The sequence below is a fragment of the Nothoprocta perdicaria genome, unplaced genomic scaffold (assembly GCF_003342845.1).
Source record: "Nothoprocta perdicaria isolate Ctin4 unplaced genomic scaffold, notPer1 scaffold_46, whole genome shotgun sequence".
Classification (NCBI taxonomy): domain Eukaryota; kingdom Metazoa; phylum Chordata; class Aves; order Tinamiformes; family Tinamidae; genus Nothoprocta; species Nothoprocta perdicaria.
This window is the reverse complement of record NW_020455710.1, coordinates 3,719,367-3,743,065: the sequence shown is the minus strand read 5'-3', so window position 1 is coordinate 3,743,065 and position 23,699 is coordinate 3,719,367. Positions and strand designations below refer to the sequence as shown.

General features: G+C 41.2%; 1 protein-coding gene across 1 annotated transcript in view; it reads right to left on the bottom strand.

Moving 5' to 3' along the window:
* The window catches only part of CEP112 (centrosomal protein 112), a 135,037-nt gene that overhangs the window by 3,231 nt on the left and 108,107 nt on the right, over window positions 1-23,699 (bottom strand). The window contains exons 23-24 of the mRNA XM_026046715.1: window positions 13,328-13,417; window positions 579-680 (exon numbers count right to left, since the gene is read on the bottom strand). Coding sequence (XP_025902500.1) covers window positions 579-680; window positions 13,328-13,417 — 192 coding nt within the window. The remainder of the gene's footprint in view (window positions 1-578; window positions 681-13,327; window positions 13,418-23,699) is intronic.

The window sequence follows — 23,699 nt, the reverse complement described above, 5'->3', positions numbered from 1 at the left end:
ATTAGTCAGCTTTACAGTTCATGCCACAGAGGTAATACTGATTCTCTGCTATTCTGGATTAGCCAGTGTTTTGCAGTATTAAATAAAAAACCCTATGTCTATTATAACCACATCATTCTCTTTATAGAGGAATACCTGGAAGAAATACAGTGATAACTTGGACCACTATCTTAAAAGAAATATCTTAAAAGAATATGCATTATATATGGGTTCAAAGAAAGCAAAATGATTTTTTGCCCTTCTGAATCCCTTACATGCATCCTTYAATTCCTTCTGGAGAAATAGGGTAATGTAGATGAGAGTTACCTGTATGCCATCCTGGAAATATTGAGAGAGAGACTTATTTTCTACTTATGCAACTGAAGAAAACCTTGGGATCAAAAGATATAATATGATTGCTCTCATGATGAGGGAATTGGGGGAAAAATTCTGGCGGAGGATGATTGAGAGGCATGAGAGTGCTGCCATAATTGATTTGCGAGACCAATGCAGTATTTTGGTCAAGTTTTAGTTAGTCACATTTTCTTGTGTATAGCAATTTAAGTCCAAAAAATTGGCAATAAATAACAAAAAATTACCTGAGATTTTAAAGACACAATGGTGTCTTCAAGTTCCTGTCTCATAGATGCTGGCATCAAGCCCTTGAGTTTGGTTTCATACTCCTGTCGTATATGGGTCATCTGAAACGGAACAAAACAGTAAAATGCAGGTGGCCAGTCTAAGAGACAGCAGAGGAATTTTTTTTTTCTTCTTTTTCCTGATTTGGAGTCTCAAGAAAATACAAAATTGGGTAAGACTACGTAATAGCATAGAGAAAGGAAGATCCAACAGGCTATCACATAGAAGACAATCTATGAAAACAGGTGCTCAGGACATTTACTTCACRTCAAGAAATAACTCGAAAAGCACATAAATATTCAACAGACATTTAAAGACGTTATTCAATATTCATTAAGTCAACAGCAATGCTCCTGTTGTCTTCAACCGGCACTGCATCAGGACCTTTAAAGAATAAAGTGTTTTGCAATTTCAGCAGGAAATTACTCAGAGGAGGAGGAAAGAATTGCTTCAAAGTTTTCAAAAAATAAGTTGAACATGTAAAGATCAAGGTGAAGGGGATTTAAACCATTTCAGGTGGCATTTCTGACATATATATATGCTGCAGCATCTTTAGTATCTTGGAAAAAACCTCCATTTTCTACTCCTATGTACTTGGAAGATAGTTATACTACTTAAAGTTTACCAACAATAATAATGATTTTCTAATTATTTGTATATTTTTTCCTGTCTTCTTGGTTACTTAAACAACCCCTTGCTCCAATTCAACAAGAAACAAAAATCACCCCCAGCCTCCATGCCAGGCTCTCCATTGCACCTTCCCCCGAGCTGCAGTAAGTGGGCAGGAGTATCCAAAACCCAGGCGTGCACCTTGGAAAGCCAGCAGAACCTCTTGTCAGTCACAGGAGCACATTTTAATGATCCTGGAGAATAAACATGCAAAAGCTTCCAACCTTCTGCATGGACCCGAATCGACATTAGGCATCACTCGGGGTGCACTGATTAGGAAACCAGACCTCCGAGACGTAGGACACATTCCTGTTTGCAGCTGAGGAAGTGGACAAACAGACTAAACAAAGTGCTTGAAGGCTGTTGCATTCCAGACCGAGGTATCTCGTGCAGCATCGTGCACTCGGAATTTGCACGTAAAAAGGAGACATCATGTTAGCTTGTTTTAAGTCACAGCTCTGGGACTTTCAACAAAAAGGTTCCAGTATTTTAGGCATGTTACAAGGTCAGACACTCATGCAAAAATGATTACTTCTAAAGGGCTTTTTAGTCTGTAAACTTATTTAACAGATGTGAGTAAATAGGACTGTTACAAAGTGGTGTTAAGTAAAGATACTGGGCTTGGGTTCGGGGTTCATATCTCCCAGTGCGGCTCTTGACTCGGAAAAAGTCCCGAGATTCTCACTCAGCTCCGTCCACAGCTCCAAATGACTTGGACATCTTATTACTTCATTGAATCAGGGCCTTATATCTATACTATACAACTAAAATATGAAAGGGACTCAGATCAATATAAAAGGGATCAGATTAACTTGTAAAATGACATCTAACCTTCAAACTGAGTTTTCTTTTTTTCTAATGTATTTCCATTCAACACCATTTTGTCCTAGTTATACTTCAGTTACAAAACTGCAGAAATCTACCGTTGTGACCACAAAGCAAAAACCCAGGCTTGCATTTGACAAAGCAGCCGGGAGTTTTCAGTTCCAGCTCCTATCAGGGCAACACATGGCAACAAAACACAAAGTTCACCAAAAGATGGGCCAAAATTACCATCTTCTGCAAAGAGCAGGTCAAGCCAAGATAGGCATTATGCACAATTATTGATACAAAAGGAATAAAGCAATCTGACGAAACTTTAGGAAAGTTCTCTGAGTCATTCCAACACTCGGAAGACCTCTCCAAATCTCTACACAAAGAGGCAATTAGAGGCTTTCCTTGTGAGCTRCAAGTAAGTGATGCCACTCTGTGTGCATAAAGAAATAACAGGAAAAAAATGGGGAGACAGGAAATCTTGTTTGAACTCAGCCTATATATGCGTCAGTGATCAAATTTTTTTTTTTTTTGAGTTACTCTGTGAAATTTATGCTACTATTTGTATAAAGGCTTTCAAAGTTATGCATAGGTACTTTGCCAGCATAAATATTTTTTAAGCCAACAGCTTATTTGGGCGGGSACCTCGATGCAGCAGAAATGTATATTTCAGTTAATTCAATATGTGGTGCATTTGTCCTTGGCGAGATAGGAGCAGAGGTGGGCAGGGAATGTTTTAATTTTCGCAACTTTGTAAAATCTTGTAAAACTTTCGTAAAAACAAATTTATGTAAAAAATAAAAATAAAAAATAAAATAAAATAAAATAAAATAAAATAAATAAAATAAATAAAATAAAATATAAAATAAAATAAAATAAAATAAAATAAAATAAAATAAAATAAAATAAAATAAAATAAAATAAAATAGGTATTTTGCACATTAGAGGCCATGGATGATACGAATCCACCCCTAGCTCCCCAGCAAAAGCAAAAGCAGCAGCAGGGAAATTCCCCCACGTAGGTGGAGGCTGCAAAGGGCTCCGTGGCCACGGAGTTCATGGGCAGGAGGCTGTGGCCGACCTCCAGCATCACCAGAGCTGCAAAGGCGCCACGACCGCAGCGCAGCGCGTGCCTCCGCACCCCTCATTATAACTTCTCCTAGAGGAAAGTAAAGCAAGGCTCATTCCCAATTAGCCCCAAACTATAACACAGCCCGGTGAGGGCAATAATTACGTTTTAATTGTGCAACAGCCCTCTTGCAACGCGGCCGCTGCTGCTTCCAGTTTAATCTGCGAGTGTCCTCCCAGTCCCGCTGTCGCAACGCGGTCGCGGTTGCTATTAGCTCTGCAAGCCAGCGCGAGGATTGCTCCCTGTTAATGAAGGTGCTTCTCGGAAAGGCGGGAAGAAATAGGTACTTTGCTTCAGTGTGCAGTTGCTTATTACCATGTTGGCTGGAAAAAGAGAAAATGAGAAGGAGCCCTGGTAGCCCGAGTGCTGAATGGGGCTCGTTTCAGAGAGAAGTCTTTTCTTGCAGTGAAAACTCATCTCCGGGATCCAACTGCCCTCGGTGTGTTTGCTGGATAACTTTTGGAAATGGCACTACTTTCAAGCGGGCTCATTAATAATTGCATCACAATAAGATGAAAATAAGGTCCCAGCTGTTTCCTGTCCTATTGTGATAAACAACACGCTGATATTTTTGGCCGGAATTACTGTCAAGGTTTATTGACCCAGGAGATTCAAATAGTTCATAGCGAAAATCTAAATTATTTCTTATGACTGAAAAATAAAATGTAGTGGGCTAATATATACTAATTCTAATGGGAGAAGCTTTTTATTTTTTAACATTTTTGATCAATGAAAGGTAGGCCTGCTGAGATTGGGTTTTTTTGCCTTAAAGGCATTTTTAGGTTTTTTTTTATAGCCTCAAGCAGCCTCCTCATGATCCACAAATGCTGTGTCTCCTCTTGCACCCTTGAGAGATGTTTAAAATTGCAATTCTGCAGCCCTTGGGAGGCCTCTAGTCTGCTGCATGAGGACAGCTCTATTTCATTTACTGTTGTGTTCATTTTCCTTTGGTCATGAGATTTTTTATTTTTTTTTTTTTTTTCATTTTGGTGAGTTCATTTGATCCAGAACCCCACCAGGAAGGTTTTATAGGTTTTACTATTAAGCTGCCACATTGGTCTCTGTTTATGCAGCTTGGTGCCCAGCATAGGAGGTTTGCAGTTCTACCATCAATCACCCTTGGCGTCAGCAGAAACAACCTGAAACTGCAGTTGCACTTGTGCTTCAGCCTGTCGCATGGCTAGAAACAGGAGAGACAAACTACTCACTAACTASACAAAAGTTATACAACACAACAGCTGATAGGTTATGATGGCAGGGTCTACACAGACGCCTTGTCCTCGTTGGTCATAAGTCCATCTTGAAAGGTGGAAGAGTTTGCTTTGGATGCTCAGCAGAGAAATGTTCAAAACTAGGCTTTCCTGGCCAAATTTCCGAGCTCGCAGAGTGTTGTAGACACCGACACAGCCTGTAAAGCAGAGGATAYTGTGCTTCTCTCTGGCCTGCCCCTCCAGCCACCACCACCATGTCTCATGAACTGCCCATGGCCAACACTCCCTGTCCATCTTCCAAGAAATCCTTTGGTCCCTGTTTATCACTGAGATCTCACCAGCCCTGGGAACTCAGGATTGTGCAAAATCCCCTTTTCCTCCATTTAAAAACCAAAGACAAATGCAATCTTTGTGAGATCTCCCAACTGTAAATTACTTGATTCAAACCAGAGGAGCATAAGGAAAACGCAAATACAACACTGAAGTGCGCGGGGCCAAAGCAAATGAAGGGACCACAGAAGAGCTGCTCCAGTTCCTAGAAAAGAAAAACAACTCTTTTCTTGGAGGGCATGAAGTTAACATTTTGTTTATGTCAGATAATAATCAACAGGCAGTTCACTTAAGTAAGGTTTTGCGGTTCTTTAGTATCTTAATTTCTGCTTGTAATATTTGTGAGGCATAATAACTACAAGTGTGCCATGAAATGCAAGGAGGGTGACGAAAAGGCGTAATTAAGATCTTTTAATTATTATTGAATTTTCTTCACAATCCAAGGGAGTAAGATGAGATAACTAATTTCCTGTCTCTCGAATCCTGTCCTGAATTAATCAAACAACGAGGTGTGGCTTAAAAAGATGCTATGATGCTGCTCAAAAGCAAAGTCTTTTAAAAAACTGGCATGAACATGAGAAATGTTGTGATAACTCTGAGGACAGGGCAGGGTACCCAAAGGGCAAAAATAACTCCTTCAGTCATAGGCAAATCATTTAATCTCAGGTGAAATTCTTGTCCTCTCTAAAAGACGGTGATGATGATGATGATGATGATGATAATAATAATAATAAAAATATATTGCCCAGGTCAGCTCCGCTCAGGTGATGGGCAGTGTTCAGGCAAGCACAGGACGAACAATTATGGTGCCATCCCAATGGAAACGAAAGCAAATATCAAGGAAAATCCAAACATCGACCCCGAGGATGTCAAACGGATGATTAATCCCATCTTGTCTGTGTCCTCCCTAAAGGCAGCAGCTCCTCCTCAGTTCCACAGCAGTCCTGAGTGCTGAACAGCAACCGCTCTGCTCCCTCCAGGCCCCTTCTCCAAATTCAGGGGCTTGAAATCTGCTGAATCCTTTTGTTTCTTTTAATTGAGCAATCAAATGATGTATCAAATCTTTCATCGAGGACCAAGGCCGGAACCTTTCTCTTTTCACAACAAATCCGAACCCGAGCACTCGCTGCTTTTCAGTCCACATCCGCTCGTCTTCCAGCGAGGGGGAGTTTCAGCTCGCGTTGCGAAACACGTGTTGAAATACGGTCAGTACACATCTGAAGAAATGTCATGCAATTTGATACAAATGTTCTCCAGTTCTTAAAAAAAAAAAAATGTAATAAGTGCTATAAATTGCGTGAATTTGGCTCAKCTGCAGAGAGGAACTGAGCAAGATCAGCTGAGCGAGTCCTTGTGCCGCGCTGCTCTGTGCTGAGAACCTGCCCYGCTTGGACAGTCCTGAGGAACACAGGCTGGCAGCTCGATCTCCTCGACGGGTTTCTCCTCTAGCTGCTAAGAGCATCCAAAACATTTTTGCCTTGTTGTATCACGAGCCCCCAGGGACCCGCAGTTACGCGGAGCAGCCACGACACGACCTGAGCTTTCTGCTCTCAGCTTTTTTCGACRTGTGTCTGAGAGACCTTGATATCTCAGGGGTTTGTGTTTTAATATCTTTTTTTTTTCCTTTTTCCTCTTAACCAAGAGCTCCCACCTGGAAAATCCTGTTTGTAGTTAAGCCATAAGAGTCCCTATAATTCATAACTGCAAAGGAAGGGAAGTCAGGCAAAACTTTTTAAAAAAAACAAAACAAACCCAAACCAGTGGGCTGCATATGGCAAGAACAGCATTCTTGGGATTACGCGAGCTGGAGAGCAATGAAAGCTTTCCCTGTCAGCGCCATCCAACAAGCAGGAACGCTGCGGCTACAAATCCCTGCTCCGCTCTCCGCCTCCCCCTCCTCAGGGCTCCGCTATTGTTCCAGTGGGATTTTGAGGATCCCTGATTTCTTTATSCTTCTTTCTGAGTGACTCATCTTTGTCCCTGAGTAGCTTCTCCTTTGGCTCTTCTCAACGATGCTCTTCCACTGCCCCGAGAGGTCCTTACTCTAAGGTCCTTACATTAAGTTGTGCTATGGCTGGGAGGAGAAGGCTCCCAACGCATCCCCTACGTGCAGACTTGCAGCACAGGAACAGGAATCCAACCCAGCCCAGCACCGCCAGCCCTGCTGGGCCAAATCTAAGAACACGCGGTACTCATTTATGGTTCCATCAACAGCAGAGAAACTCTAATAGGCTATCAAGATAATTAAATCTGAAATCAAGCTACAAGCATCTCTGACAGCACCACTGGAACGCATTGCTGTATTCCAGCTTTACATTGCAGCACGTGCTACCTTCTCTATAATCCCTTTGGTCGTGGAATTGCTCAGCGTAGGAAGGGCCCCGCGTCTGATCCGCAGAGGTGCCGAGTGCTCCCGGCGGCCGCGCGGACTGACAGCGCTCAGCAACGCCACGGATCAAGCTCAATGCGTTCCCGCTGTCCAGGTGAACAAGCAAATCTTTGTAACAATCAGAAGCCAACTATATTATTGCCATTTCCTCTCTTGCAAGAGCAAGAATTTAATCGGCATCTAAACTGCCAAAGGAAGTGCCAGGTTTACACAACTGGTGAGAGCGGAGTCCCAGTTAGTGCAGGCAGCAGCCACTGCTACTGCTCCCCTGTGCGCTCTTACAGGCAGCACTTCATGCTTATTAAATTACAAACCAAATCATACTTCAGAATAAATGATRTTAAAGAACAGCGTAAAGTTGGCCTTTTTTCAATCCTGTTTAGCTCCATCCAGGCTTCTTATCACCTGGAAAAAAGAAATGAATGGGACAAGTCATTAACTGGCCTCACCAGGTGCTTGCGTGTGGGTGAGGTGTCCCTGCTCCGCTGGCGCTCAGTTGCTTCCTACATGCATTCCCCTGCATTAAACGCCAGCCCCGTAGCCTCTTGSAGCCCTCCTTCAAACCAGCCCGTGGGCGCTTCTGAAAGAACAAACCTCCCTTAATTGATAAGGTGCAGACAAACCAGAGACGCTCCAAAATGAGGCTCTCTCAAAAGGCGGCTTTCCTTCTCATTCACTAACACTTAAGAAGTTGAGATATTTTAAAATCCYCTCTGATTCTTGCATGCCAGCATATGCTGAGCCTTCTTTTTTTCAGTAAAACCTCTCTTCTTTCTTTCAACTATTTGCACTCTAATTTCTGTCTTCCTTTCTTGCTCCAGCTGCTTACTTCGTTGYGGTAATTCTTCCAGCTCTGTGAAGCACGTACTTATTTGTGCCTTCTCCAGTTGTGTCTGATTACCCAAGTTAACATTTGATCACTGACTTGCACACGTGGAGCAGCGTCTCCCTCTGTTCCCTTTGACGCGTTCGCAGTTGGTGCGAGAACCTTCTCTCCCGCCGCTCCTGCCAGATGGAGCTCCCGCTAACTTTCAACTCYATTGATTTCCAGCTCCTTTCAAATCCCACCTGAAAATCTGTTTTTCTGTTCTTGAATCTCAGCTTCTTCTTCCTCCTCCTGCTACTATGAAACTTCATTTTATGGAGTATAATTTACTATATTCTACTCAATTCTGCATTCCTTTCATGACAGGCGGTTCAAGATGATGCTATGCAAAGTAGAACATGCTGAATACAAAGTTATATTGTTACTATTGGAACAATCTTGGTCTTAGCTAAAAATTTGGGGGTATTACTGCATCAAAGTGATTCCTGAGTGCATCAATTACTTGCATGGCAAGACATTAACCAACCTAAAAGTGGCAGAATTGAGCTCCAAACAATGCCAGCACCCATTTCACATTCATCATTCATTTTCATCCATATATAGGCTTATTTATCTACCTGTTTGTCCATGAAAGGTCCTTTGCAAATGTATCAACCTGGTTCTCTCCTCACCAGCCTCTATCTGAAGTCCCAAATGAGAAAGACAAGCCAAGGACGGGATGTCCTGCTCTGCATCTGCCAGACGGACAGACTCGGTGCTCTTGTGTGTCACATGCATCTTCACTGCTTCTCTGGGGTCTTCCAACCCTTTATCTTCTTTTCATTAAAAATATTTTAAACTTCATATTTGTTCAGCGTTAAGTAGTCTGAGAATAAATCTTCTGTTGTGTGCTCCCTAGACATTAAATTGGCAGATGCTCAGCCTGGAGAGGGGGAGCAACGCTGCTCTGGCTGCTCTCTCTTACACTTTTCACAAGAATTCCTTGATGATACTGTTTGAAATGCCTTGCGGAAGGCAAGCGGCCGAAGCATGTGGYAGCCTCCTGACCCCAGGTTTGGGATGCTGGCAGAGCAGCGGCTGGGAAGCAAGCACACRGGCATGGCAGGGCGCCATCCTCCTCCTCCTCCGTGTGAGCCGTGCCGAGCCGCAGAAAAGCCCATGCCCTTCGCATCCAGCCTCTCCATTATGTGCTGATCACATAGCGACACGGCAGGCTCGGTTTTAATGTGACAGCCTTTGGTGTCGCTGTCCTTGACGGTCACAAAGGGAACTTCTTGCCGYGTCTCGCTCTCCTCACCGCGCAGCGGTCCCGCGGCGGGGCAGCTTGCCCACGCGGTTAATCGGCTGGTTTGTAGCCAGCACCAAGGCAAGGCTTTCTCACTATGAATCACTGCTGCGGTTTAAGATCATTCAAATCTAGACTAAGCTTCCCATTTCTGTGGGAGCAGAAATGGGTCTCCAGGGGAAACTTTTGGAAGAGGTTCAATGGAGTGGGCTGAAGCAAGCGGAGCAAATGGCAGGGTTTCGTCACCACCTCCAGCGGATGCTCCCTATTTGTGCCGTGGTTTCCAAAGCGCTCGTCAGCTCTGGAAAACAAAGACYGTCTAGAGAGCTCCTCACCTGCTGCTGACCAGAAAGTGAAGGTTTTATTTTTAAATGCCTCGCCTAGAGCTTATTATCCTCGTTTCAGATGACTCTGGTGTGTTCTGAGAAAGACAAACCTCTGAGAAAGTCTGCAACTTCCCGGGTCAGGTTTTGAGCAGGACAACTCGAGGTGCGTTTCCCCAGAACACAGCACGGCTTTTGCAATTATCTGACACCCCTGAGTGGGAAGTCCTCCTGAAATGGGAAAGAGCCTGCTTTGGAAGCAAACTCCCAGCACCCGTTCATCAGTGTCTAGATGATGGAAATCCCTCTGCTTCCACATGATTTTCCAGAGCMTATATAGCCATTCGTCAAACCGGTGACAGCAGCCATGATACAGTTATAAAAGCAGTCCAGAATAATGCAAGTCAAGGCAAAGTTTTTCCATTAACTTATCTGACTGCATTCATCTTAAAAAGTCTGGATAGCTTTAAAATGAGCCTGACAAGAACTAGAGACCAAATGCCCTAAACACCAGGGGTAACATCACTCAAGCCTTCCAGCTTTCACTGCATTAGGAGTGATATGGGGCACACGCTCTGGACTCGGGCGTGTTCTGGTCACCTCAATCTCACCGATTCTTTCCTCAGAGCTCCCCAAATGTGCAGACAGTAGCACTATTCCCATGCAGACTAAGGTGTGGYGGATGGGAAAAGTTTGCGCTGCTACTTAGCAACTAAAATTTCAGAACGATGCATCACAGCCGTCGTCTGAGAACAAATATATTTAGTTGGCATGGAAACAGTAAGTTAGGCTGAACGTGGTAAATATCCAGCAGTCATAAAAAATTGAGCAAGTCAGAATAATAAACATTAAAAAAGAAAACTCACTGAGCGCTATTGAAGCAGGGCGCTCTTGCAATTAGCACTCCTGTTTTCGTTTGAACACTGCAGTGAAAGCCACTTAACTAAATAAGCTGTTCCATTTTATTCCAAATACTTCTACAACATCCTAACTCAGATAAGGCCTTTCTCTTTTTTTTTTATAATCTATTTGTGGAATAAAACAAATAAATAAACATATTAAAGAGTTGCAAGTCTATATTGGTATTCTCYTTCATTTCCTCAGCAATATTCATGAATTCACATAATTGACTTTCTGTCTTCACAAAATCTGCCTCCTTCAAGGCTCAGTTTGGGACATGACTGGTAACAGGAGAGTTCTTATGGTTTGATACCTTTAGTGATTTTACTTCCATTGTTTGTGAACATAAGAAGGACTTTTTCCCTCTAYTATTTCCAATTATAAATTTTACATCATATTTGACCTGCCCCTTTATTTAAACCATTAGGATCAGGAATGAAAAAGCAGTCGATTCACGATCTGAAAAAAAAACTCTTGCATTATCAGTTAGGTTGGTCAAAGTGGGAGAAGATCCTGAGGACGCTAAGGAAAAGGTATTGGAAAAACAATGAAGTAAAATTGCTTTTGACAAATGTATATTAATTTGGACTGCAATATGTAATTTGGGTTCCTTTGTCATTCTGCAGTATCATCAATGGCCTCTATCACTTAAAAAATAACAGTACCGATAAAAGGTGTTTCTATCTGCTCACACTGTAAAGAGAATCAGAAAGAAAGTAAAAACAAATCCATACAATAGCATGAAAAATTGGAACAAAACAGCTTCACAGTTGAGCTGCAAGGCCACACTGAGCTCTAGACATCTCACTGCTTTGGCATCACGGTCTTTCTAACGGATTTCCCCGCGGCTTTTATTTATGGGATAGTTTGTGTCAGTAAGTAGACTTTATCTGTCTGGATAATTATAATAAGGGGAAGTTAATTCTGTGCAATCACCAAGGCTTATTACTAGCAAAGAGTTAAGCTTCATGAATGTGCCAGTCACTCCCGGGGACTGCAGAGTTATAAGGACATTGCAAGGAAAAGAGACAAACACGGAGCACTACGATACCACCCAACAAGCCATAACGAGAAACAGCTTTTTATTTTTAATTAAAAGCACAACAAAATGTTTTTGCATGTCTCATTCATTTGTTTGTTGTTGTTATAGAATCAAAACACAAGATTTTTCCTTTTAATGAAAAGCAGAAGCTGTTTAACTCTCTCTCCTCCTTATTTATAGACATGTAAAAGCTCAGAAAAGTGGCCTTTGTAATAGTGCCAGCACAAATTCTGATGTTTTTCTGCAATTCTCTATCAGACAATATTTGGTGAAAGTAGAAAGCAAGTTCTAAGTAGCTGCCTTAAATATTCCAGCTCTCTAACCAGCTGATTAGACGTCAGCTACTCTTAATGCTTGATGACCATGTTTACAGGTAGTCTGGCCAAGACATCGTAACGGGAGGTATGTCAAAGCAGACGTTCTTGTACTTTTATTCCAGAGAGATAAGCATAACTAATGGATTAACCAGTCACAGAGGAGACTCGCTAACAATTTTCAAAAATGTTTTTCTGTGAAGAAAGGAAAAAAAAAAAGCCACAAAACACAAACATCCTCAACGGATCCAGCTTATTCAGAAATTCTCAATATATGAATGGGAGAGACAAGCCAGCTGACTAACTCACATATCAGAATTACCATAAATCTGCTATTTCTGCCTCGCCAGAAAAGCTCTAAGCTGGCCGTTGTAGTGTGATTTAAATAACGTTTCAGACACACGTATTCTGGAGCACAGTACGTTCCCCAGCTGAACTACCCTTCAATAATGTCAGGGTGGACAGGTACCTAATTTTCCTGCTCTTTTCTAGGAGACAGCAGCTGGAATGCGACACTTGCGGGCCAGGCACGGGTTACACTGAATTGCTCAGATGCCATAGGCATCGCAGCCCTGATGAGCCCAGCCTAACCACTAGATCTGGGAGATAGGGGCAGGGGAAGAGAGGAATAGCAAAGCACTGACTTTAAAGAGAGGAAATACGTGAAGGTAAATGCTGAAGGTCAACGCAGGTTGCCATTTGCAAGCAGGATAACAACAACTGGGGAAAAAAGCTTTGAAATTCATGATTATTACTCTTCTACAACCATCCTATATTACTATTCCTTCAAGTCTGGGTTAAGAAAACAGTGGTGGAAACTGTTTTCTGGAGTTCTGGAGCACCGAATAAAGTTCTGGAGCGATGCACAAACTCATTAGTATTGCAGATCTGTACATCTGTATGTGATTCAGACACCTCTCTATTTTCCTGAATGTTTCAATTTATATTTGGTTTAAATGCAGATCATTCACTTCCCATTTCTATATCAGTCTCTAAATTACCAGCATGCATTCACTTGAAGCAAACAGAATCTCTGATTTCATTGAAAATGTCCACAGTAATTTTAGCATATTAATCATACGGAACTGTTCATGGACAAAAAGGACAATGAATGCATAAGATCAGCAATAAGAATTACGTATAACTCAGTTATTGCCCAATTGTAATTTTTTTAATACAAGCCATTAAAGGACAGGTTAGAGTGGTCCCCAAACCTTCTATTAAAACAGCATTGTTGCTTCAAAATAAATTTCACAGCTAAAATAGTTGAAATACCAACCCAAAATAGAGAGCATGAGATAAGTATTTGCCTGTAGGGTCCAGACAGTTTAATTCTCTTTTATTAACAAAAACAGAAAAGAAAGCTAGCTGAAAATTTTGGAGGAAAATATGTGCTTTTGCTTTGAAGCAAGGTATTATTTTTAAATATAGACCCCTGCTTGCCGAAGGGAAGAGAAGGAGAGGTCAGTGCCAGGTACCTGCTCCTGGGTCTCCAGCTCTCTGTGTTGCAGCTTCTTCTCTGCAGCCCGCACCTGACTGCGGTAACTTTCCATCTCATCTTGTAAGACCTGAAACAACATTGATGGATGCAAAACACATATGAGAAACCCAGGAGGACAGAAAAACTCAGTGCATGTGGTTCAATAGGTTAAATAAGAAACCTATGAAATATCAGYACAACTCCTCAGCTAGAGCGGCTTTTAGCAACTCATGAAAGATGCTAAGAGTTAAATTAGTTAGTTAAGTTTAGTTAAATTTCATTAAAAGTTAAATTTCATTAAGATTCTAGTTAAATGCTAGGTTCTATTCTGCCATAGCTGGCATGTATTCATACTAAAAATGTAATAAATGCCCTCAGAGATTGAAAGCGACACGGAAACGCTGCAAGTTCTGTCTCATATGTTTGCTATCAGTCTGTTTGTACAATCTGTGCTTCCTAGGAGCCCTTTCACAGGGCACCAACAGCCTCTCCTCCAAACCAGCTGAAGGATCCTCGGGAAAACCATGCTCGGAATTTGCGGGGACAATGTGCTCCCTGTCATTTACATGGAAAGCTCTCCAAGATGAGGAGCTCCCTTCCTCCCCTGTGCTAACATCCAGCATGTGACGTACAAAGCAAAAATGGCAATAAATAAAAGGGATCTTACGATCACGTAACTTTACCACAACTACCCCGATCTTTATTTAGTTCAGAAATAATCACTTTTAAAACCAAGCTCATAAAATGCATCGACAAACTTATTTTGTCATTATTGTTCCTCTTGTATATTCATCTTTATTAGGGCCACCCCTCGGAGCCTTGATCTTTTTGTTATACGCTTAACAAAAGAACAGTCGTGCCCCAAGGAGCTGATAGTCTCTGTTATTCCTACCAGATAGACACCAAACAAACAATACAGAGTTCCAAAGATTCTTTTTTTTTTTTTAAGTTTCCTGGGCATTGTTGGAGGTTTGAATACACACTTAGCGTTCACTTGCCCACTTGCTAACAGCTTAGTGATGCTGTCAGCTCGAATAAAGTCCTTGCTCACTGCAAGCAGGGACTTGAAGCAAAGTGCACAGGGAGCGCGTTGGACGGGCACCAACCCGGCGGCAGCGCCGAGGGAGGATTTCGGGTTATTCCAAACGCCAGGAAATGAAGGTAGAGCTGAAATGTGCGGAGCAGAGTCAGGATTCGCTTCAGAGCAAAGACTTAGACTAGATATCTGCTATAAGTGACCCAGACTGCCTCGGTGCAGTTTCTTTTTTACAAAAAAGGGAGCTGCAGCGAGAACATCTGCAGGGCCGGCTGCAAGGGAGAGCCCGGCCAGCCCATGTTCCCCTAACGTGTTTCTCAGAACATGTGATATGGTTATCGTTTGCTTCCTCAAAGTAGAATACCCACCCATAAATCAGGATCATTAAAAGTGCTCACAGTACAAAGATTTAATAGGAAAAAAAAAAAAAAAAAAAGAAAAGTTGCTCTTTTCCACAGCACTGAAATACTGTACTCTCAAATCATTTACAGGATAAAATTGCTATGGAGATAAGATAAGAGGACTACTTATGAYAGATCTTGCACGTTGTTTTGAAGTGAAGCCAGGCATTAACTTTAAAGTCTTATGCTATAAGACTATTACATGTTCCGATGCCAAAAAATTTAAGCAGACCCAAGCATGAACTTCAGATCTGCCCAGGAACTTTTATGCTCTCACCGCTGCTGAGAAATGTTGAAATCCAGTCTTTGAACATAAACTCAGTCTTCTACACTCAACAAGTCTTGCAGCACCTTTAATTAGCAATAATATAATGAAATCTATGTGTGAATTGTAGGCTTCTTTGTTTCCATTTTGTATATCTAATATGGTAGCTTAAAATACAAACAAGCCTATCTTGACTTAAATCCTGAAACGATCAGGTCATGCAACTGCAGAAACGTGATGCAGAACGAACGGGGCCTTTGCACACACCACAAAAGTCACGGAAGAGCTAATTAATTTGAGAAAAGTCTTGCCCCGACTTCAAAGCGTGGAGGCACGACCGACGGCTCAAGAACAACTCTCAGGAACATCCCCAGAGCACATTTCAGATAAACTACAAAGCGTGACCCGTCTCCTCCTGCCATTTCCACGGGATCAGTTTATACAGTCAAAATAGCTTGGCATGCGGGAAAAGGAGGAGGGAGGAACCCTCTTTAGACTGCCAACCCCACGGCCCTAGCACCTACTGTTGGTGACAAACACGGATGAGTGGAGGACAAACCAGCCCTTGCACTGCACAGACTCTGGGTTTGGGTTTAAAGGACCTTTCCTGTCACTATACGGATAAAAATTAAAAAGGTCAGCAGTTGATCAAGTCCATCCCAAACAGGCAGCATGAAAATCTCATGGTTGCTGCAGATTCACATATATGGTTATTTCCAAAAGCAGCAATTGGAGGTAAGCGATTTTCTTGCTCATGGTTTCAGTGTTGCAGGAGAGAGCCATGAAGGGTGYCAGGAGCAGTGCACCCTTCTGAAGGTCACGCTGAAAACCCTCGCCATCACCGGGAGGGTGGTCAGACCTGAATGCTCTGATATCTATTTTGCTGGGTACCCAAAACCATCGTATCTTTTTTCTGTGTCTGATAGATAAGCTTTTGTCACAGTGAGTACTCTCCAAAACAGGAGCTGACTTACTCTAGGTCCACCACAGAACAGCTCTTTTATAAAATTAAACAGCTCTTTTTTTTTTCTTTTTTTTTTTTTTGAGGTCTATTTTTTTTGAAAAGCAGTTCTTCTGCAGCTTCAAAGTGTCAGATTTTACCCACAGAATAACAGCACGCCTGTTTAATAACTGCTGGGATGAAGGAAAAGGATAGCAAAAAAGAAAAAAGCTAAAGGGAGAGTAAAAAAAAAATCAGGCCAACTTTTGGCTGTCAGAGGCTTTTTTTTTTTTTCAAACGGAAAACAAAGCCGAACTTACGAAGTTAAATTTTTCAAAGTACAAAATTAATCCCCTTCTCTCAGCTTTGCTAAGCTGACTTACATCACTGTTATAAAGACAGTATTTTTTTTCAGTTAAACCGGCTTTCAAATGCCATGTAAACATGTTTGCTGTTGAAAGTCTACACCATACCTGACCTTGGAAGTGCTTTGTGTTGGCCTGAGAACAAAGGAACGAAATGTTTTGCTTTCCAGCCCAGATATCCTACACTTTGAAAAGCACTTAAAAATGTAAATGAGATAATAAGCTCTACTGCAACAATGTGGGTGAATTACAGCTGTGCAAAAAGAACATTCATTTGATTTATTTATAAAAAAAAATGGAAAGGCTCCTAAAATAAAATCATACTGTAAATGTTTGGGTCACAGCTGATGCTGTGTGGAGCAGAGGTTACTGCAACTGGGCTTGTGGCTGCAGTTTGTCCATCGTGAACATGGGATGCATGGGCAAGGAGAGGAGAGCAGAGCTCATGTCTGGGTAGGTATATATGGTTTTTTTTTTTTTTTTTTTTTTTGGTATGACTCTATTATGGCTCAATTACCACCAGTGAAATGTTTAATTAAGTTTTATTTCCAGCCCAGCTCTGCTGGTGGTACCTGGAGGAGCACGTGGAGCATCGGTGCAGGATCCAGCCCTGGTTGGAGAGGTTGGGACAAGGAATGAAACCCAGGAGCTCAGCCTGACTTCTGGATGCCAGATTGAGGCTGCAAAGGGGTTTGTGTGGGGTTTTTTTCTCTCTTTAACTTGTGAAGAGCATAATTTTGACAAGGAGCCATAGCGAGATGAAGAGGTACGACGCCAGAATCACAAAATCCTCTTCAGAGCAGGAATAAACGTTTGGCATTAGTTACACGGCTTAATTTAAATCAACTAAGGGCTGGTAAGAAAAAAAGATTTTAAGAAGCACATGAACAAGTACGAAATGGGAATATATGAAGGATTTAATCTCTAGTTTATGAAAACTGATTTGATTATCCTTTAAATACAGGACTTTAAGAAAAAAAGAGAGGTGTCAGATTCCCTGAAAGAAAATTCAGTTCTGGAAGAACTAAATAAACAGGAATCATTAGTATTTCAAAATACTTGACATCGGGGAGTCCTGCACTAGGAGAGGAAAATCTTCTAAAATCACAAAACATCCAATGCATTTTTCACCTTAAAAGAAAATGTGTTGGCAGGGAAGTCATTACTCATAATGATCAGATTATGCCACATGTTGGCTTTACACATATATATATATATTTATATACATACATGTATAATTTTTATTGGCTGTAAGACGGACTCTGCATACACAGATGTGCACCAGTATCAAAAAGAGACCTCAATATTTATGACCAGTGCAAAGTAATACTACTAATAAAAGGTAATAATAGCTAGCACTTTTCATCTTCAAAGAATTTTTCAAACATTACCAAATTAATATAATTAGTTAATGAAAGATGCAGTAATAAAAGCTACCATAATTACCTACTATAGTTTTAATTATCTCCTTATTAATGCCCACAGAAAAAAGACTTTATACTCCTCAAAACATGTGCCAACAATAATTCTGAGTACAGGCCCCTCTTTAAGTGTCTCCTAAATTCAAATTACATCTATTGATGTGTTTTCTCTTCCCCCATCATGCAAAGAAAACCTTGCTCTGGAAGTTAAAGAAAATCTGTGTGAACATTAATAAAAAGGTAAAACAACTTTGTTCCACAATTATAACTGGAGAATGCTATAAAATTACGTCAAAAAACCCTTCAATCGAGCACCTTTCCCTCTCTATGAAGCTCAGTATATTGAGCTCAAAGACTGGGCACAAAATTAACTTTTATAGGAGATGGTCTCACAATTTACAGAATCAAACGCAACTTTTACTTACAAACAGCCAGCCAAGTAGCCCATCAAAATTAACCACAGGTCTTCAGTCTCCAACTCATCTCTACCCACACTTTTTAATAGCGACTGTTATTTTCGTTAGAAAGCTTTATAGGGATCAGTAAATACGTCTCGGTTTATTACTACTAAAAATAAATAGGTAAAATATATCTACAAAGATCACTGATGAAACTCCTCCAATCACGGCAAAAAATGTATTTTTTTGGAAGTAAGCACTGATGTTTGAGCCAAATTGTTGGTATTTATCCCATGCTTCCTGCTCGTGCCCACTGGTACCTGCACCTTGGGCACTGGTTGTCCTCTGTTCTGCATTTCCAACATGTGACTGTCTGAAAACCTTTGTACTTAAGTTCCCTCTTGTTTTTGGTGTAAAGCAAAGGAAATCTTATGGTTTTAACCTAATACATATGTTTGCTGTTCACATATGGCAGAATTCCTTTCTGGTGGGAACTTTTGCGCTGTTGTTGCAACACACTATATATCCAAAAAGTCTCCTTTGATGTTGAAACAGTTCTCCACTACTCATTATGCTACTGATTCAATATGAAAAGCAAAATTTCTGTGGTTTTGGTTAAAACAATAGCTTTGTTTTTTTGCAAACAAAGTTTTCGCCAACCTATATGCAGGGGCCAACATTACTACAACAGAAAAAATAAAACATTTGCATTATTTTCTACAGAAAATAGGTATGATGTTTAGTAATTGAAATTATTCTTCCCTCTTCTAGGTAACATTGCAATTGCTATTATGACTGTACAGAAAATCTCTTTTTTATTACTCCTGAGGAATAGAAATTAAAACACCTTAAGCAATATCTTACCTTTCTTGAACACTCACTTTGCAGTGACCTCCTAGCCTTTTACCATCATTTAAATCTCATTACCTGTGTGAAGTTGCTAATAACAATATATGAGTGGGGAGAGGAACTCTGATTTGTCCAGCACCTTCCTAGGCAATGCCAAAACTGCAGAAAGATCTGGGCATCTTCATGCCTAATACATGATGCTAAGCCCTAGGCACCACATCATGAATAGTGAACACTAATTACAACATGAAATAGAAACACAAACTTTAATATCTCTTTAAACGTGTTGCTAAAAGAATTATCTCCCCTTTTTCTGCTACTATTATGCAAAAAAGGTTTCTTTGGTGAGGAATCAGATAAAAGTGGGAACTTTCAAGAAAGCAAAAAACTTTGCAATTCCCCCTTAGAATAATGGGAACTTCCATATACAGAGCAAATTTGGAAATCTGGTCCATTTTACCGGTCCTTCGAAACGGGGAGAGGAGATTCTGCCAAGCTGGCCCACGCCGCGGATCCTGCCCATGGAAGCACATTTGTGCAGGGCTCTATAGGGGATGGTCTATATTGTTTCTAAACCGTTTTTTCAGTGGATTTGGAGCTAATACTGTTTTTCCTTTTTTTCGGAGCCAGGCAGGACCGGGCCAGGGCCTCACAGCAGCGCCCAATAAAYGACATCCATTTGAAACGCAAAGGATGCAATCGAGTAGCGTAAGCCCTGAAAAGATAAAAATTCAAACAAAACAGCAATATCCATTGTAAAGCTCAGCAGTGTTTTCAGGGGGAGCAAAGGAAGGAACTGTTTTCACTTTGTTTTTGTGGCGGTGCAGGTGATAGGAGAGGGGGAGGGCGGTGAGGTTCAAAGCGCAGCAATAAACTTGCTTTCATCTATTTTTCTCAAGGAACCACAAAAAGCAACAAGCAGTTGCCATGTGGAAGCATTGTTTTTTCCTAAGAGCAGAACGCTTTAGGGTCGTGGGGATGAAGTCACTCTGAAAGCCTGTCAACTCACAAGATTTATTCTAATATTCACCTATTTTGGTAATATGCCTGAAAACCAGCCGTTCCTTCCCTCCAGCCTCCGAGGGCTGCATGGTCAAGGGCGCCCATGGGAACACAGAGGGGCAGAGGTTCCTAAAAGGAGAGAACTACCRGGCTGTCTCCTTTCCCTCTCCGAGGTGCAGACAGCAACACCAACGTCTCCTCTTCTAGATAAAACGAATCTTTTAAACCCAAAGATACCGTGACATCTGAAGCATACTCGTATGAAGGAAAAGTTCAAAACTTCCATTTTAAACCACTTAGGAGGAGAGGATTTACCACGATTCTGTCTAATGTTTGGCTGACGCATTGTCAGAAACATTTATCACACAACCTTTTGAAGTTTCTTAGCTCCCCCCAAGTTATTAAAACTTGAACTGCAGAGTTTGTTATCAACCTCAAAGCACATTAGGTATTTTAAGTCAACCTTTCAGATTGATTTCAAGACTATTATACAAAATAAAGCACTTCCCATCAGGTTAATGTCTGACGTGCTGAATGATAATGTTGAACAGGCATAACTGTTACGCCCGATGGATCCGCCAGACAATTTTCATTTCTTAATTTGCTTTTTATTAAACACTTCACARGCAGTAGAAACAGCAAGGAACCTGCCACCCCCACAGTGGGGCTTCTGTGAAGACCTGAAGTCAGCCTCAAGATTTCAGACAACTTCTTGAATTTTTGATGCGACGTTGTGAAAACGTCTACAAGGTTGGCTACGCTGTGCTCATGAAAACCYGCTCTTGGGAGTACAAATTAACCAGTAAAACATGTGTTTTGCTACCTGCTGCATGCTTGCTAACAGCTCTGAAGAAGCAAACATCGGGGGCTCCTTCGGGACTTCCTGCAATGCTTTTGAGAGCATCGAGCTCATGATACAGCGTATTTATCAATCACTGCTGAGCAAGGCAGTCTTCTCGCTGCCGGGGGCTTCATTCCCAAATAAGTTTATCACCCAACTGCCACTGTAAGTGGGTGTGCTGAAGCGTTGCACCTGGAGAGGCCACCGGCAGCCTCCRCGGACCCGCTGCTCTACAAAGGTCTTCTTAAAACACATTCCTTGTCACAGGCGCACGAGGACCTGGTAATATAAACATTTCTAATAGGCTTGCGAAACAGCTCATTTTGCTATGCTCCCTTTAAAAGTAAATATTAACTCAGATATTTGTGATCAATAGGCTAATCCAATTTCTAGTGTAAATAAAATGATGTATTTTGCACAATGCACTAGCAGACTCCATAGCATATCTTGAAGAAATACCTGAATTCCYTCCCAGCAGCAGCAGGCCATATTGAATAAAAACCCACACATTTTCTTACACATAACACACACAAAGAAAGAAATCTAATAAAGTCTTTATACCTTTTCAAAGTAACCAAAGTCAACAACCTGAACTCCCTGGCAAATAAACCACTGTGTTTTGCACTGAACAAGAGCTAGCTTGACTCGGCAGCGCCTGCACGTTCACRAAGAAGGATCTTCTCAAAGCAGGGCTCTAAGCCCCAAAACGAGATGATTCTTGACAGCAAAGGATGCACCCTTGGAAACTTGGAAATACTTTCATTCAAAGCCTTTAATGACCCCCAACCCAATTACATTTGCAACCAGACATAATAATACAATTGCTCCTACTTAAATGAATGTGTGAAAACTGAACATTTTTTGAAGTTTTGTTTTTTTAATCACATTGAAGCTCATTTAGTTAAAAAGAAAAAAAAAATGAAAAAGAACATCCTCAGCAGCTGGTCAAACAGATTAGGAGACTCTAATCTCAGTAGCCTGAGGAAAACAAAAACTGTTTTCAAGTATCTATTTTATAAGGTACTGACTTTGTACTTTTTAAAGTCGTACTAACATGACAGAGCAGAACTTCACCCCAGGATGTTTCCATTCTACTTAATCATATGATACCACAGCAGAGACACTTGCTGTCGTAACGTCAATATTTCTAAACATTTTTAAAATCATGTTAAATCACTAGATTTTCAAGATTAAACCTAGAAAAGATCAATTTCTGCTTGTYTAGAAGTTTTTCCTCTCATGTTAGAGCTCTAGAATATTAAAATAAAATATTTTAGGCAAACACAAAGGTATAAATAGCAGGAATAGTGTAAAGCTACACATTTTATGTAAACCTCTTTCATAGCTTTTATTCAAAATTCCTGCATAACTCACATCTGGAAACATCTGCCATTCCATTTCTTTAGGTCTAAAGTAATCTTTTTGCTGAACTGAAATCATTTATTARCAAAGTGAACTGGTGTGCCTTAAAATTTACTGGCTCTGCCTCCCTTAAAAGCAATTGTCTATTTAAAATAGACATTTGGTTTGTGTTCTACACATATAAAAGGGCAGTCATCTGTATCTTGTATTTTAACGGCTTGTCCAATACCAGTTCCCTCTAATTTGAACAGCCGTATTTTTAAGTGCTTTAATGGACTTTACCAGTGCAGCAGTCGTAAAACTTTTAAGAGGCAGCTGAGGGAGAGTCACATCTTCCCAAGGGGGAAGAAAAATGTCCCGTGCACATCAGGGGCAAGACTGGTCAGACCCAAACCTTTTGGGAGACGTTTGTCCTGCAAATCCAGGGAGCTCTGTGTCCCGGCAAGCAGCTCAGGTGAGATGAGGGCGAGAGGCTCTGCTGGTGGAGAGCCCGGCTGCAAGGAGCACTGCAGCGAGCAACTGCTTGGCTGGACTTAAAACAAACCCCCACGTTTGATCTTTTGACGCTGATAATTTCACAAATATAGATAACAAATTAGGTGCAATTTATATGCAGGAAAMCCAGGAAGAAGATGAGAGCAAGGAAAGAACAACTTGCCAGAGCTTTTGCTGTCTCAAATATATTCTTTCTGGGGATGCTGAGAGCTCTAATCTCAGCTGTGTGACAAAACAGGTCTGATTTCAATGGAGTTTTGTTTCTTTGGGCAAGTTTTTTTTTTTTTCTTTTTAAGCTGGTTTTGAGCTCAACCACAGCTGAAGGACTGTGTGAATTTGGTTAGCCGACCCTCCCACAGCTGCAGAAAACTCCTTGGAGCATTGGGGCTGCTAAGGGTTCAAAAAGAGATCATGGCATAAAAGTCCATCAAAGATTATTAAATCTGGACATCACCTCCGGCTCATGGACTTTCCTTACTGTAACTTGCTGGAGGATGRTGAGTACATGGAGTTAATGCTATTAAATTTTCAGCCTGTTCTTATACTTCTTCCTGGGCATCTGTTACCAGATACCGAGCAGCAGAAAACRGGGCCAGACAGACCCTTGGTGTGAGCCAGCACTGCCAGTTCTGTTTACCTGAAGTCCTAGGACAATCTTTGCAGTTTCTCTGCTCTAGGACTTTCAAGCCTCTGGAGGATTAGTGTCAAATTCTGATATTTCCAGTATACTGAAAACATCACTCCGAATTTTCTGAACAAGAAAAATGTCCCAGATCAATGTCTTCTGATTTCAGTTATGCTTGAGCAGACCGTTTCTATGCAGGTATAAAAGACTGCAAGCATTAGGATGTCTCGGCAACGCTTGATCAATGTTAAGTGAATGACTGCCAAACCTGTCTGGCACATCTAAAAGGCAGGCAGGCTCTTTTTATTTTCTCTTAATTTTTTTTTATATGTAAGTAGTTTCAAATATTCTTATATAGATGACATTTTTA